This window comes from Astatotilapia calliptera, chromosome 13, assembly GCF_900246225.1.
Source record: "Astatotilapia calliptera chromosome 13, fAstCal1.2, whole genome shotgun sequence".
Lineage (NCBI taxonomy): Eukaryota > Metazoa > Chordata > Actinopteri > Cichliformes > Cichlidae > Astatotilapia > Astatotilapia calliptera.
The window spans coordinates 21,598,183-21,612,786 of record NC_039314.1 but is presented as its reverse complement, the minus strand read 5'-3'; the positions used below and the strand labels follow the sequence as shown (position 1 = coordinate 21,612,786).

Below are 14,604 nucleotides of genomic sequence, written 5' to 3'. Positions count from 1 at the left end.
TCAATTTAAACCAGATTTCCATTATAATTGACTAATGGGAAATGTAATACAATAGAACAAACACAATGAGAAGTACAGGCGAAAGGAAAAATGCTTGAAGGTCTTATGACAAAAAGTCAAAAGGGTCAAAATGTGATAATTATGAAAAACTACTGATATAATTCACAACATAAAAGAATGCAGTGTTTCTCAGCCTAATTTTTTTTTAGTTTCTCCAATTTTTCAGACCTCTTGCAAATAATTTTCTTGCAATTCTAATAAAGAAAAAAAAATCAGCTTTAGCTTTTAACTTGTGATGAGGCAGAAAGTTTGGAAACCACTCTGGGTGTTCTACAGCTGTGTGTTTACAGATCAGCAGTGTTCACCTGCAATCCTTGCTACAGTTCTCCTCTGTGATCCCGTCCTCGTCTTCACCCCAGATGTCCACGGCAGAGAAAATCAAGGCCACCAATACAGCAAAGCAGCACACCAAGGCAAAGATCACAATGCACTTCTGCTGAGACTGCAAGAAAGAATAAAAAACAACAACACTTAAATTATAAAGACACATTTTCTGCTCTTCATCGCTACTGCAGAAACACAGCCAAAGTTCTTCAACCTTGGCTCCTATTAGCCGTCTGGCTGACAGAAGTGATTTAATGCCCAGCTCAGCGGGTCACTGGATGATAGAGGAGAATTGAACACCAACATGTAAGAAGTATGACCTCGGAAGTTCTGACTTTCATATAATCGAGAAACAGGAATGAGAAGAAAAGAACAAAAGATATACAAGGAGGTGGTTTTGTTTCTCTCGCTGTCTCTAATTTTTTAAATTTCTTTTTGGTAATATTTATGGTCTCATGAATTTCAACATCCGATATAACTCAGAAGAAAATAAAGGTCACCTGAACTGTGCAACATGCAAATATGAAGTTTGACATCAAAGAATCTGTTTTGCTTGTTAATATTAATCAGCCCTTTGGAGAAATCACAAAGCCAAAATGTAATTTTGTCCCATGCATTGCTGACCAATTACAGTGTGAAAGGAAATGCAATATCTCTACCTCATCAGCCAAACAGCCCCTCTGGGTGCAAATCTACTCTGAAAAAAGAACACTATCCATTATTGTTGACAGGAGGAGGAAAAGTTTCTTACTAAGAATATTTCCTTGGGGATTTGTCGACCTTTGAAAGACCCGGCAGTAGCAAAATAACTGTACAGTTTTCTGTTTACCTCCTGAAGATAAACACACCAGAAATGGGATAAAATGTATAAATAATTATAACCAGATTTGTTCCATTTGCTGTTGTTTAAACATACAAGATCTAAAATTGCATGACCCCCAGGAATAGAGGAAATTACATAGTACCAGCTCAGAGGTCATGGTAAACGTATCTTGTATTTTGTGTCTTTATATGCCACAAAGCATTTTTGTTTAATTCAACACATTTTCACAGCATCATATTAAATACGATGTCACCTCTGCATTTAACGTGCAGTGAAAGCCAAGATGACTTAGAAATGTGTGTGGTTCTGGTGATTATGATGGATCTATAGAAGAAAACTATTTAGGCCAAATATTGCACAAGCTTAAAAAATGATAATAGAAAAGACCTTTAAGACCATTTCAGACCAGTGAAATGAAATTAAATATGACACATATGTAAAATACAATAGTTGTAGTCAACATACACGTAGTTTTCTATATCGGCTCAAAAGTTCCTACATCACGTTCATTTGCTGTCTTCTTAAGCCTTTGTTTGTTTGTTTGTTTGTTTTTCAAAAACCTGCTGAAGGTGGTTCAAGTTTCTTTTTTCTCCTCAAAAAATAGAACAAAACTAAACAAAAAAGCAAATGCATAACAACTGTGCTGTGGATTTTAGCAAAACGTTTAGTATCCACTTTGGATGCTAGAGAGAAGAGGTCCCGGGGACCCCTCCAAACAAGCCATACTTGTTCATTCTTTTTCTAAATGTATTTTTATAAACTTTAACATTTAACATGCTAATTGAGGCTTGTGGACTCTGAGCTCTTGGGTTTCTGCAATTTCTCTGATCATTGCACGGTCTGAGCTTAGGGTGAATTTACTGGGACGTCCCTGGGAAGATGGTGTTGACACACACCCGAATGGTTCAGACCAACAACCTGCCTAAATGTTTGTCTTTATAAGCAAACCTCCAGCAACGACTGGCGCTGGGGGTCACATCTGCTGATAATCAGTTAATTAAGTGCAACTGATTAGCACCACTGCTGCTGTTTAGCCCCTTAATTCCTAATGAAACAACATTTATATCTATGCCGCTTAACCTGCATAGATTCCTATAAAAACTTGACTATAGATGTCTAGAGATACATATGTAATCATGTGGCTAGTAGGCATACTGTACATGTTTCCAACTTCTTATAGTGTGTAACTCTGTAAAAGTTTTAGTGATATTGAAGAAAATAATTCACGATACAAAAATGAAATATAGAACTGTATTGATTTTTGCTTGAAATCATATTACAACGCTCTACTAGTCAGTGAAGAAAAAATATTCAAATATTTATATCAGTATGTTAAAGATTTTAATCAACTTTACAACCAACAAGCAGTAAATGGGACATTATGTTTCTATTGTAGTCTCAAGGTACTGACTCATTTACAGAGAACTGCCATAGTTATTTGTAAAATAATAATAAATGCATCCTGATTCCGAGAAACCAGCCAGAAGAGCCCAAATTAATTACCCTTGAACACTTGCACAGCAGATCACTAGCACAGTCAGCTAAACTCTCTGTCTACAAAGAGAAATGTTATATCACAGACCATCAACCTCTGCGAGCCACACAAACACATAGCTTTGGTTGCTGTAGTGTGTTTATTGTAGCTAGAGAGATGAATGCCCACAGGTCCTCAATGTGGGAATTAAATTAATCTTTGAGCCAGTCAATGGAGCATTCCCAGAGAAGCAAAGACACACTAGCTGGGATATTCAGCTTCACACTCTCATTCTCACACAACTATCTGTCTGCGCTGATGTCTGCCATAGGAATGGCGTTTTCCACTGGTGGATGAGATATATTACACCGTACATGTTCCATTTAAACCATAATGCAATCAGTTTACATCTTAGACTGACCGGACAAAGAAGATGAAGCAAGGAGATTAACTTAATTGCTGAACCTCCAATCACATGTGATTGGTTGTGTTTGTGCCTGATAGCAGTGATATGAAAAGGTCACGTTAGTGCTCACAAGGGACCATGTTACCTGGCACTGGAGCACAGCTAGAAGTCAGTGCTCCTTAAATCATAGGAAGTAGCAGCATTAGCTAGACAAATAAAGAAAACTTTAATGCAATTATCAAAAAATGTGAACAAAATAATTGCTAGTTTGTGCTTCAATTTGTGAGTGCAGTGTTAGTAGTATTAGTCTGATACTTAGTACTAATCAGCTTGTATCTATGTCTTTGGGATGCAGCTCACTAAACAATCCTTAATGGAATCAAATCAAATCATCAAATCAAATTTATTTCTATAGCACATTTTAAAAGCCCAATGTACATCAAATTGCTTCACAATATAACCGCAATGTAGGCAGAAACAAGGGACAAATAGTACAATTACAATTATAATGACAATAACATAGTGTAGTGCAAGCCAGGTGACAGTCAAACTAATGTGCTTCAAAGGCTAAATTAAACAGGTGGGTTTTTAAGCGCGATTTAAATGCTTGAATAGATTCAGAGGTATGGACATCATCCGGGAGGTTATTCCAGAGTCTAGGAGCGGCAATAGCAAAAACATTAGCAGTCCATATTCTGGTCTAAATATAACTTCTGTCCCAACACTAAGGCAATGGTGACTGCCAAAATACTAACATTAAAGGTACAGTGTGTAAAATCTCACCACTAGATGTCAGTAAATTGCAGATTTCAGTCAACTGAATCCGATCAGTTCAAATACATAATTCATCTCAACTACTGTACAGGGAGTGCAGAATTATTAGGCAAGTTGTAGTTTTGAGGAATAATTTTATTATTGAACAACAACCATGTTCTCAATGAACCCAAAAATCTCATTAATATCAAAGCTAAATGTTTTTGGAAGTAGTTTTTAGTTTGTTTTTAGTTTGAGCTATTTTAGGGGGATATCTGTGTGTGCAGGTGACTATTACTGTGCATAATTATTAGGCAACTTAACAAAAAACAAATATATACCCATTTCAATTATTTATTTTTACCAGTGAAACCAATATAACATCTCCACATTCACAAATATACATTTCTGACATTCAAAAACAAAACAAAAACAAATCAGCGACCAATATAGCCACCTTTCTTTGCAAGGACACTCAAAAGCCTGCCATCCATGGATTCTGTCAGTGTTTTGATCTGTTCACCATCAACATTGTGTGCAGCAGCAACCACAGCCTCCCAGACACTGTTCAGAGAGGTGTACTGTTTTCCCTCCTTGTAAATCTCACATTTGATGATGGACCACAGGTTCTCAATGGGGTTCAGATCAGGTGAACAAGGAGGCCATGTCATTAGTTTTTCTTCTTTTATGCCCTTTCTTGCCAGCCACGCTGTGGAGTACTTGGACCCGTGTGATGGAGCATTGTCCTGCATGAAAATCATGTTTTTCTTGAAGGATGCAGACCTCTTCCTGTACCACTGCTTGAAGAAGGTGTCTTCCAGAAACTGGCAGTAGGACTGGGAGTTGAGCTTGACTCCATCCTCAACCCGAAAAGGCCCCACAAGCTCATCTTTGATGATACCAGCCCAAACCAGTACTCCACCTCCACCTTGCTGGCGTCTGAGTCGGACTGGAGCTCTCTGCCCTTTACCAATCCAGCCACGGGCCCATCCATCTGGCCCATCAAGACTCACTCTCATTTCATCAGTCCATAAAACCTTAGAAAAACCAGTCTTGAGATATTTCTTGGCCCAGTCTTGACGTTTCAGCTTGTGTGTCTTGTTCAGTGGTGGTCGTCTTTCAGCCTGTCTTACCTTGGCCATGTCTCTGAGTATTGCACACCTTGTGCTTTTGGGCACTCCAGTGATGTTGCAGCTCTGAAATATGGCCAAACTGGTGGCAAGTGGCATCTTGGCAGCTGCACGCTTGACTTTTCTCAGTTCATGGGCAGTTATTTTGCGCCTTGGTTTTTCCACACGCTTCTTGCGACCCTGTTGACTATTTTGAATGAAACGCTTGATTGTTCGATGATCACGCTTCAGAAGCTTTGCAATTTTGAGACTGCTGCATCCCTCTGCAAGATATCTCACTATTTTTGACTTTTCTGAGCCTGTCAAGTCCTTCTTTTGACCCATTTTGCCAAAGGAAAGGACGTTGCCTAATAATTATGCACACCTGATATAGGGTGTTGATGTCATTAGACCACACCCCTTCTCATTACAGAGATGCACATCACCTAATATGCTTAATTGGTAGTAGGCTTTCGAGCCTATACAGCTTGGAGTAAGACAACATGCATGAAGAGGATGATGTGGACAAAATACTCATTTGCCTAATAATTCTGCACTCCCTGTATTCAGGATGCCGGGCAACATGACAGATTCACAAACTGGTGCTTGCTCTTATGGATCTTTAATAGATTTACGCTTTAATAGTTCCTGAGAACACAGTAATTTTGTTGGAAGACACAAATACACACTAATCAATGTACTTATTTATAAGCACAACATTCTTGTTTTGTTTTAAGCAACCCCCTAAAATTGCTTACTGTACCTTTATGGCCTCAAAATGTGGAGTTCAAAAAGAGTGAGGGTACATCCTACTTTTACATATTTCCTTTATTATTTTTAACATTTATGTCACAAACCCTCCACAGCAAACAAGACCTCAGACCTCTTTCTCTCCAGCCACGTCCTCCAGCTTATCCAGGGCAACGCTGAGGGGTTACCAGGCCACACAGTCGAGAGATATAATCTCTCCACTTATGTTGTGGGTCACCGGGGCCTCTTCTCGGTAAGACATGCCCAGAACATCCAACCTAGGAAGCATCCTAGTCAGAGTGCCAAGCAACTTCAACTGGCTCCTTTCAATGTAGAGAAGTAGTGGTTTTATCTGGGTCATTCTCAAATGACTGGAGTCTTCACCTTATAATAATAATAATAATAATAATAATAATAATACATTTTATTTAAAAATAGCGCTTATCTCTAAGGAAGAAGTCAGCCACCCTTTGGAGAAAACTCATTTCCACTGCTTATATCTTTGGTCTTGTTCTTTCGGTTACTACTCAAAGCTTGTGACCATAGGTGAGGGTAGCGACATACATCGAGCGGTAACTCAACAACTTTGCTTCTCAGCTTTCTCTTCACCAGGACAGACTGGTACAGCGTCCACATCACCGCAGCTGTGGCTGCAAACCAACTATAAAGACATTAAAGGCAGACCTGGCCCCAGGTGTTACACGTGCTGCTGATTGATATCCATCATAGATCTGCAACAAAATAACAAGCAGAGAGGGAGGCAGGGTACAGACACTATTTACTGTAGCAATGTCTGGCAATCCAATCCTGGTGAAATATGGAAAGATTTTTATGGTTCCCATTTAATCCCCAATTTCCCTGCAAAATAAGTGCATGCATTTTACTCCTCAGACTTCCCCTACACACAATATGCTTAATTTCGTTAATGTAATAGGGGGTTAAAACGGCAACAATCGTTGCCGGTGGGATTAAACGGGTTAATTTAGCAGCTGATGATAAAACACTGTTCTATACTTCCCACATTGCCGTTTCACTGAAAACTGAGCGCCGACACTGCCAGTATCATCTCTAAAACAATAACTGTAAACAGACGAATCCCACAAACAAAATTTTCAGCTAAAATATACAGACTTTTTTTCTGTCATCGCTTTCAAGAAGCTTTTTGGCTGTTTACAGTGATGGTTTTTGTGGCTTAAAAATTCCAATCTTATACCAGAAGCAAAGATAGCCTTGAGTGACTGAGGGGGAAAAAAAATCATAAATAAGATGATTTAATGAAATTGCTCGCTGGATGTTTTAAAAAGCTCCCCTGAGTCCATCTAAAAAAAGCCCGTGCAAGGTGGATGGCACAGTGCCAGACTACACACAAAAACAAACACACTCTACACCTCATACTGTCTCCTTGCCTGCTTTTTGAATGCACAAACACACATGCAGACACAGAAGTAAAGGCCAGAGAAGGTGGATGTTTATAAGTGCAGATCAGAGGCAGATGTTTTAAAAAAAACTGCCTGTCCTTTCCCCCTGCAACTATCTGCCAAAGCTCTTCTTAGTTGTTTAAAGTTTGCCCTTTTCTATCTTTTGAAAAACTGGCTTATTCTAGTCATCTTATAACCTTTAAAAACTCTGCTGTAAAAAAAGTTTTACTAAAGTGTGGGGGTTATCTAAAGTAGACACTATCTTTCTTAAGTCCTACTTTTTTTGTACTGCAGTGTCACACTATAGTATGCTGAAGAAAAGCAGAAAGACGCTAGAAATATGCAGCAAGCTGACAGTTTGTGAAGGCATATGATCCCTGCGGCTTTGGAAGCACATTTAAGGAAATCTTAAAGTGCGCCTACAGAGAAGCAGAATGAGTTTCTCCACAGTACAGCCAGAGAAAAGTTTGAGGGGCCCAATTATCCTCTTAGGACTGTTTCCTTGTTGTCAAGGGAAGGGGACAGGAAGGAGCCATGTGGCTTAGAGGGGAAGATAAGTTTACACCATACAAACCATTGCAACAGAAATATGGGAAAGCTATCAACAACAAATCCTGGTATAATTTGTCTAATGAGCGCTTGGAGTGCCGCAGATGTCGTGGGGATGTTAGGAGGGAGAAGTCAAAGCTCATCACAAGCCTGCAGACGTATTTCAAAGGATGTGCAGTTATGTTTTTATCCACTTCAATTCAGTTTTATTTATATGCCATCAGTTGGCAAGGTGAAGACCCTGCAATCCTAGAGAGAGAACCCCAATGATCTGAGACATCTATGGTGACCAGCTGGGAGCAGCACAGAGAGAAAACAAAACAGGATAAAACACTACTGGAAAAAAGTATGCAAAATGAATGACATACAGTAGTGGCATATAAGCACATGAGAAATGAAATGGGGAGCGAAGTGCTGCTTGCATCATGAAAAGTCCTGCAGCAGTCTGTGCCTATAGCAGCAGAACTAAGAGATGGATGGTTCTGGGCCACCTGATTCAGCCCAAACTATATACTTTACCCAAAAGGATAGTTTTAAGCATAATTTTTAAAGTAGTGAAGGTGTCTTAACTGAAATTAGAGCTGCACAGGAGGAGGCCTGACAGCTGGGGGTCTGCATCTCATTCTACTTTTGGAAACTTTAAGACATGATGGGGCCTGTTATTCAAGTCTTTCTGTCACTTGGTAGGCGAATAAGAAAACCACTAGACTGTGGAGCCAATAATTAGTGATAAAATATAAAATTTAAAAATATGTTAGTTTTTTGAGGAGCGAAATGATGACAAGGGTCCACTGCAGCCATTGTCTGTGCTTCTCGTGCATTTTCTCTTTCGTCTTCAAGATAACTTTTAAAGCAATCATCAGCCGATGCAGAGTGTGTCTTTGAGGCCTATGCATTGGTTAAATTCCCACAATCCTCTAAAGCAGGGGTCCTCAACTCCAGGCCTCGAGGGCCAGTGTCCTGCAGTTTTTAGATGTGATCCAACAAAGCTGATTCAAATGGCTAAATTACCTCCTCAACATGCCTTGCTGTTCTCCAGGGCTGGTAATGAACTAATCATTTGATTCAGGTGTGATGACCCAGGGTGAGATCTAAAACCTGCAGGACACTGGCCCTTGAGGCCTGGAGTTGGGGACCCCTGCTCTAAAGTGTCTGACTTTAAGTTCACGATGGAGGTCCTGATGAGAACCTCTGAGCAACCTCTTAGGTAGCCTAATGAATGAGTCCACATGTACTAGACTTTGAGACAGAACTTCAGTTTAATCAACGTAGCCATAAATTTTAACATGCCAAGCTGCTTGAAATACAAATGTGAGAAAATACCATTTTAGTAGTAATGCATATTCATAATGGTCATCTAACTCCCCAAAACAAAAACAAACAAACAAATAAACAAACAAACACTGACACTATGGTCTCTGTATGATCGAAACATATTTTTGGTACTTTTCCATCACTCTAACACCGCTTTCTCCACATTACACCATAATGGATGAATCTAGTAATCACATTTGTGATGAAACAACTGTCTTAAGTGGGGAAAAAGCTGTTGTGCTTCAGGCTCATGCCTCAGGCGAAAGCAGATGGTTCACACAGCGGCTGGAAATTCAATAACTTCACATGCTAACAGTATTCACGCAATATACAAAAAAACCCTCTCACTATTGTGTTTTTTTTTTTTTAACCTTTTTTTGTATTTTTTTGCTGACAGGTATGAAAACAATTCATGAATTCTTAAAAACAGTTTATTATTTTGTGGCACGAAAGCTTAACTGTGTTAGACGTCATAATGTGAACACCAGTGTCATCGTGCTGTGATAGAGGAAGAAGGTCTGCATGTATTTCCCTGTAGTATAAAGTGTTACCTTATTTTCACTTTTTTCTTTCAAAATTTCATAAGTACAGGAGAAAGCCACTAAAAACTGCAACCAAATCAGTTTTACACCCACACACAGAGTCTTCAAAAACTGCATGTCTGATAGGCCACTAATCAAAACAAGTTATGACATATGAAAAGTCTAAGCTTTACAACATTTTTATCAGGCTCACCTTCAAGCAGCGATTCCTTCTGTACCAAAATATATTTTTTAATATAGTCATATTAATTTTTCTTCCAGCCCTTCAGACGTCATAAATATAGGAGAAAGCCATGTGAAATTTCAGCGCTGAAAAACACATTTAAGCTTTTATATTCAATTATAATTTTTTCTATAACCTTTAAATAATTTCTTGTATCCTGTGTTTACCACTAGTCTGAAATCTACTTTAAATGTCTTTGTCTTTAATTATTTCTCTGTCTTGCAAAATGTTCAGATAAATAAAACAGTAGCAACAACAACAAAAATAACCTGTCTATCTCTGAAATGTGAATCCAGGATCAACATTTCTGCACACAAACACGTAGTCAGCAGCTTTATGTGTTTGTGTGATGATGTGTGTATTTTGTACAGTGGCTTTTGAAAGCTAGAGCTGCACAGGGACTGACTGTAAAGAAAAAATAATATCAGACAGTGTACTGCCATGCTCTCCAAGTAAGTGCTGAGTGGGTGAATTTTTATTATGATCGTGTGTTTCTGTGTGTGTCTTGGAGCTATGAGCAAAATGCTGGGAGTGCAGTTCATTTCCAGTCACCTATGTGCTTCCTCTCTCTTTTACTTGCTTCTTTTTTGGCTCTGTGTGTTGAGATAAGTCAGGTTATCACTCTAGTTGTGTAGAGTCTGACTTGGTATCTTTTTCTGTGCTGTCGGCTCTATTTTGAGCTCTGTTTCTCTTTCTTCTTTTCAGTGTATTCATCTATCTTTAACTTTATCTTTCCAATTATCAGGGGAAAAAAAGAAACAAGAGAAAAAACTGTGACATTTTCTTGTTGAGCTAAAAGTGAAAATTTGACAGATTTGTCTTTTGCCCTTCTCCCCCGTCCCTCTTCTCAGCTGTTTCTCTTTCCCTCTTTCTTTCTCCCCTTCTTTCCCCCAGTCAAGTCTGTCCCGTATTCAGTAAGTGAAAATAAAATAAACAATAAAAGGTGAATCAAATGGACCATTACGGCAAGGCTGGGATGGTCAGTTTGGTAAAGTAAATCCGTTGGGCATCTTTCTTTGCCTTTAGACAACAATTCTGATGGCAAAAGAGCCAAACGGGACAGGCCAAAAAAAAAAAAAAAAAGAAAAAAAAAAAAGAACATTTGACAGATTTAAATGTGCTTTCTGATGGAGAGTTAGATGAGCAGGACAGCATCACCAGCGACACAGGCTGGCTGGCACTCATTTATTATACAGGCAATTAAAAGGGTATGGCCATAGAAATCTAATATCAAATTGCTTGCCTACTTGACATTATCACAGCCGTTTATGCACACAGAGTGCTGAGGCGAGGGTTTGAGCACACACACTCACATATACAGACCACCCATACAAACTGTTATTTGGTCAAAATATGCATAAACCTGGTTTAATGTGTACATTCTCTGTTTCTGGTGTGAACAAAAAGCTTTTATTACTTACATTTGTTATTTAACTCTCAACATTTTACTCTATAACAGCTGTTTTGTAGAACTGCTGGCACAACACAAAACGACTTTACCTAAATCTTTCATTTGAGGCTGGTTGGAGTATTCTAAATTACTGCATGACAGAAATGATAACACAAAAGACAAGGTGTGCCAAACATCCCGGCTGTCCCCTACTCATGCTTATCTTTATTTAAACGCAACACTGTCATGGAGCTTGGTGTCTGTTGTATTTGTCCTATTTGTTACTCTGTTAGCCTTCTCATGTCTCATTTATAGTCATTTCTTTCTTTATTTTGGTGATTGCTTTTCCTGGTGTATCTTCTGCCTCCTCATGTCTTCAGTTTTTTTCCTCTTGTGTTTTTGCTTTTTGGTTAAACTTAATTCCTGTACTTTTCTTTACACACTTAAAAGTTAAAGTAACTTATTAATTCGATTCCGTTTTATTGAATAGCGCCATATCACAACAACATTTACCTCAAGGCGCTTCATATTGTAGGATAGACCCTACAATAATACATATAGAGAAAAACCTAACAATTATATGACCCCCTATGAGCAAGCACTTTGGCGACAGTGGGGAGGAAAAACTCCCTTTTAACAGGAAGAAACCTCAGACAGAACCAGGCTCAGGGAGGGGCAGCTATCTGCCACAACGGGTTGGGGTACTTAGTATTTATTATTATCAAGTAACTGTCTGTAACAGAATATACTAATACATGACCATACTTATTTCTGTCTCAAATACCTGTTTTTCTGGTTAGTCGGTGAGTGCTGGTGATTCTAACTGTGCTCTTGACTCTGCCACAAAGTGCTGCTTGCATTTATTAGAAGATAATCCATCTGTCTGTGCTGCAATTTGGTCAGTATATGAAGGAATTCTGTTCAGAGGCAACGCTGGATGATTTTATGCTTCATTTTTAGGAGGCTGTCTGTCTTCATGAGTGCAATAAGTCTTTTTACTGGTCTGTGCTCAAGGTGACAGCAATGTATTACTTTATGAGATGATGGAAATTTATCAAAGCTGAAAAAACCCTTCTGAAGTAATGCTCAAAGTCAGCTTTCTGTGTAAGAATAGTGGAAATATTTACACATTTAGAAAAACATTCAGGTTCAAATTGAAAGACTGAGCAACATTCAGGAGATATGCTGATGTTTTACTGATGTTGCTTTTGAAAAGCTGGGCATGCACATAGAAGACAGACATAGAAAGGAACGCAAACTGACAAGGCAGTGACAGCTAAAATGGACTTTGGTGCACAACATGATCAGCATTTCTGAAAGTCCGTATGCACACTCCTCTAGCATGCATTCATAGAGTTCCTTAATAAACAAACAAATATAACGCGAGTGTGAGACAAGAAGCAATTTAACTGAATATTCGTGATGAACATCGCAGCATAATGTAAGGAATAGTTTACTAAAAGCTACATTTCAAAACTAAAATGTGTATTCCCTCTAACAGGGATTGCAGCAGACACAGTTAAAAGGTTAGCTGAAAGGCATGTCTTGGGCATGCCTTGTGGTAATTTCTTTAAATATTTTTCAGGAAGAGTTCTCCGGGCTTCTTAAAGACATTCAAAGCTCTTTTTTGGATGCTGGTTGCTTTTGTTCTGTTCTGTGTCAAGCTGATCCAACACTACTTCAGTAATGTTCGGTTTGGGCTCTGAGAGGCCAATCAATGACTGATATTGTTCCATTGTGTGTTTTTTTCTAATCAGGCATGCTTTTACTGCACTGGCAGTGTGTTTGGGATTATTATAATACTGAAAAATGAAGGTGTTGCCAGTGAAATTGTTTCCAGATGGGATCCAGATGGTGGATGAAAATCTGATACTGGTACTTTTCTGCATTCATAATTGCATCAGTTGTGACCAGATCCCCAACAACACTGATTTAAATACAACACCAAACCATGACAGAACTAATGGCTGTAGACACAGTTGTACCGCTCGCCTGATCTCATCTGTACAGACTGAAGATGATTTGAGCAAATAACTTTAAATTTAGTTTATCACTCCAGTGACTTGAAGTTCAGATACTGTTTATCTGCTGTAGATATTTTTAGGATTTTCTTTCGTTGTCCTCTACTTGTCCAGTTTCCTAAAAGGACACATTGCACAGGATGCCGAAAAATGGCACGTTTTGGGCTAATGGCTCTCTGAGAATCACCTTGGGATTTTGGTACTTGAAATTTTTTTTTTTACGTTATCTTTGGAATTGTTTATAGATTCAAGAAATGGTAAGTAGCAAACTATGCCTTTGTAACAGGCTGCTAGTAAAAATGCCTTGTTACAAGATAAAATAGTTTTTGTTGCAAATTCAAGTGTGGACAAAATACTGGTTTACCCTTTGAGTTAAGTGTATTTTTATGCTTTTTATACTTAAAAAATGTCCATAGAACATTTTTGATAGATCTTCAGAAAACCTGGAGAATTGCTGCTCAACACCATTTTAACAATGGCAATGGAAATTTTGGGCGACTCAAGGCTATCGCAATGTACTAATAGAGATCTGTGATTAGCATGATTGCCCCAAGCTGTCAGTGAACTGAAAATGTGTCTATCTGGATAAAATCCACTGGCTTATACGGATCCATTTATGGTCCGTTTTTGTCTGTTGCATGTGGTAAAAGGTGTTAAGGTAGACAACTAGCAGTTTTCTTGGTGAAATTAAACACCTGTTTGTTGTTACTTTATTGTAGGTAGTTAATATGTCCTTGGAGCTCTTTGTCAGCTAAGATTATTTAATATTAGACCATACTTTGTTTTTTTTTCCTTTAGCAAGACTGAGGAAAAAGTCAGAGAAGCAACATAATTAATCAGATTTTCTATCAAAAAACGAGTGCTTTCCTTCAATCCTGCTGCCACAGTTTTCACCTCTGAGCTGTTGCCTGCTCCTGCCTTTTGGAAAGTGACATCAAGTGCTCCTCTCTTGGGAGACTGAGTGTTGTTAGAGACTGTCTGCTCTGGTCCCTGGAGTGAACCAAGAGCTCAAAGTGCCAGCTGGATGAGTAGTGAAACAGTTCTGCCTTTAGTGAAGCACAACCACAGAAGCTTTCTAAAGATGTTATTCCATAATGACGGCGACCGTGGCTCAGGGGGTTGGGAAGCGTATCTGTAACCGGAAGGTCGCCAGTTCGATTCTCTCTTGTTGTCTAGGTGTTTGAATAAGAGAAATGCACCAGGCCATGCTGTGCAAAGTTGGAAACAGTTTTAAAGAACTAACCATAAAGCCAGAGCAGGAAATATCTTCAAGAGCACAGAGTAAATTGAGTTAACTTTATTAAAGAGTGCAGTAGCCGGTTGGCTGAGAGCCTTTTTTCCATATCTGTTCAATTTAAAAAAGGAGTGATCGCCTCAGCTTGACACCTTTAGTCAAATAAAAGAAAGGAATGGATGACCAGATTCTTGGCTCTTGTTCTGTAATGGCT

General features: G+C 38.8%; 1 protein-coding gene across 2 annotated transcripts in view; it reads right to left on the bottom strand.

The window, feature by feature from the left end:
* LOC113035567 (inactive phospholipase D5-like) overlaps nucleotides 1-14,604 on the bottom strand; it is a 73,568-nt gene that overhangs the window by 24,828 nt on the left and 34,136 nt on the right. For both annotated transcript variants that reach the window (XM_026191217.1, XM_026191218.1), the window contains one exon: nucleotides 366-502. In XM_026191217.1, coding sequence (XP_026047002.1) covers nucleotides 366-502 — 137 coding nt within the window. The remainder of the gene's footprint in view (nucleotides 1-365; nucleotides 503-14,604) is intronic.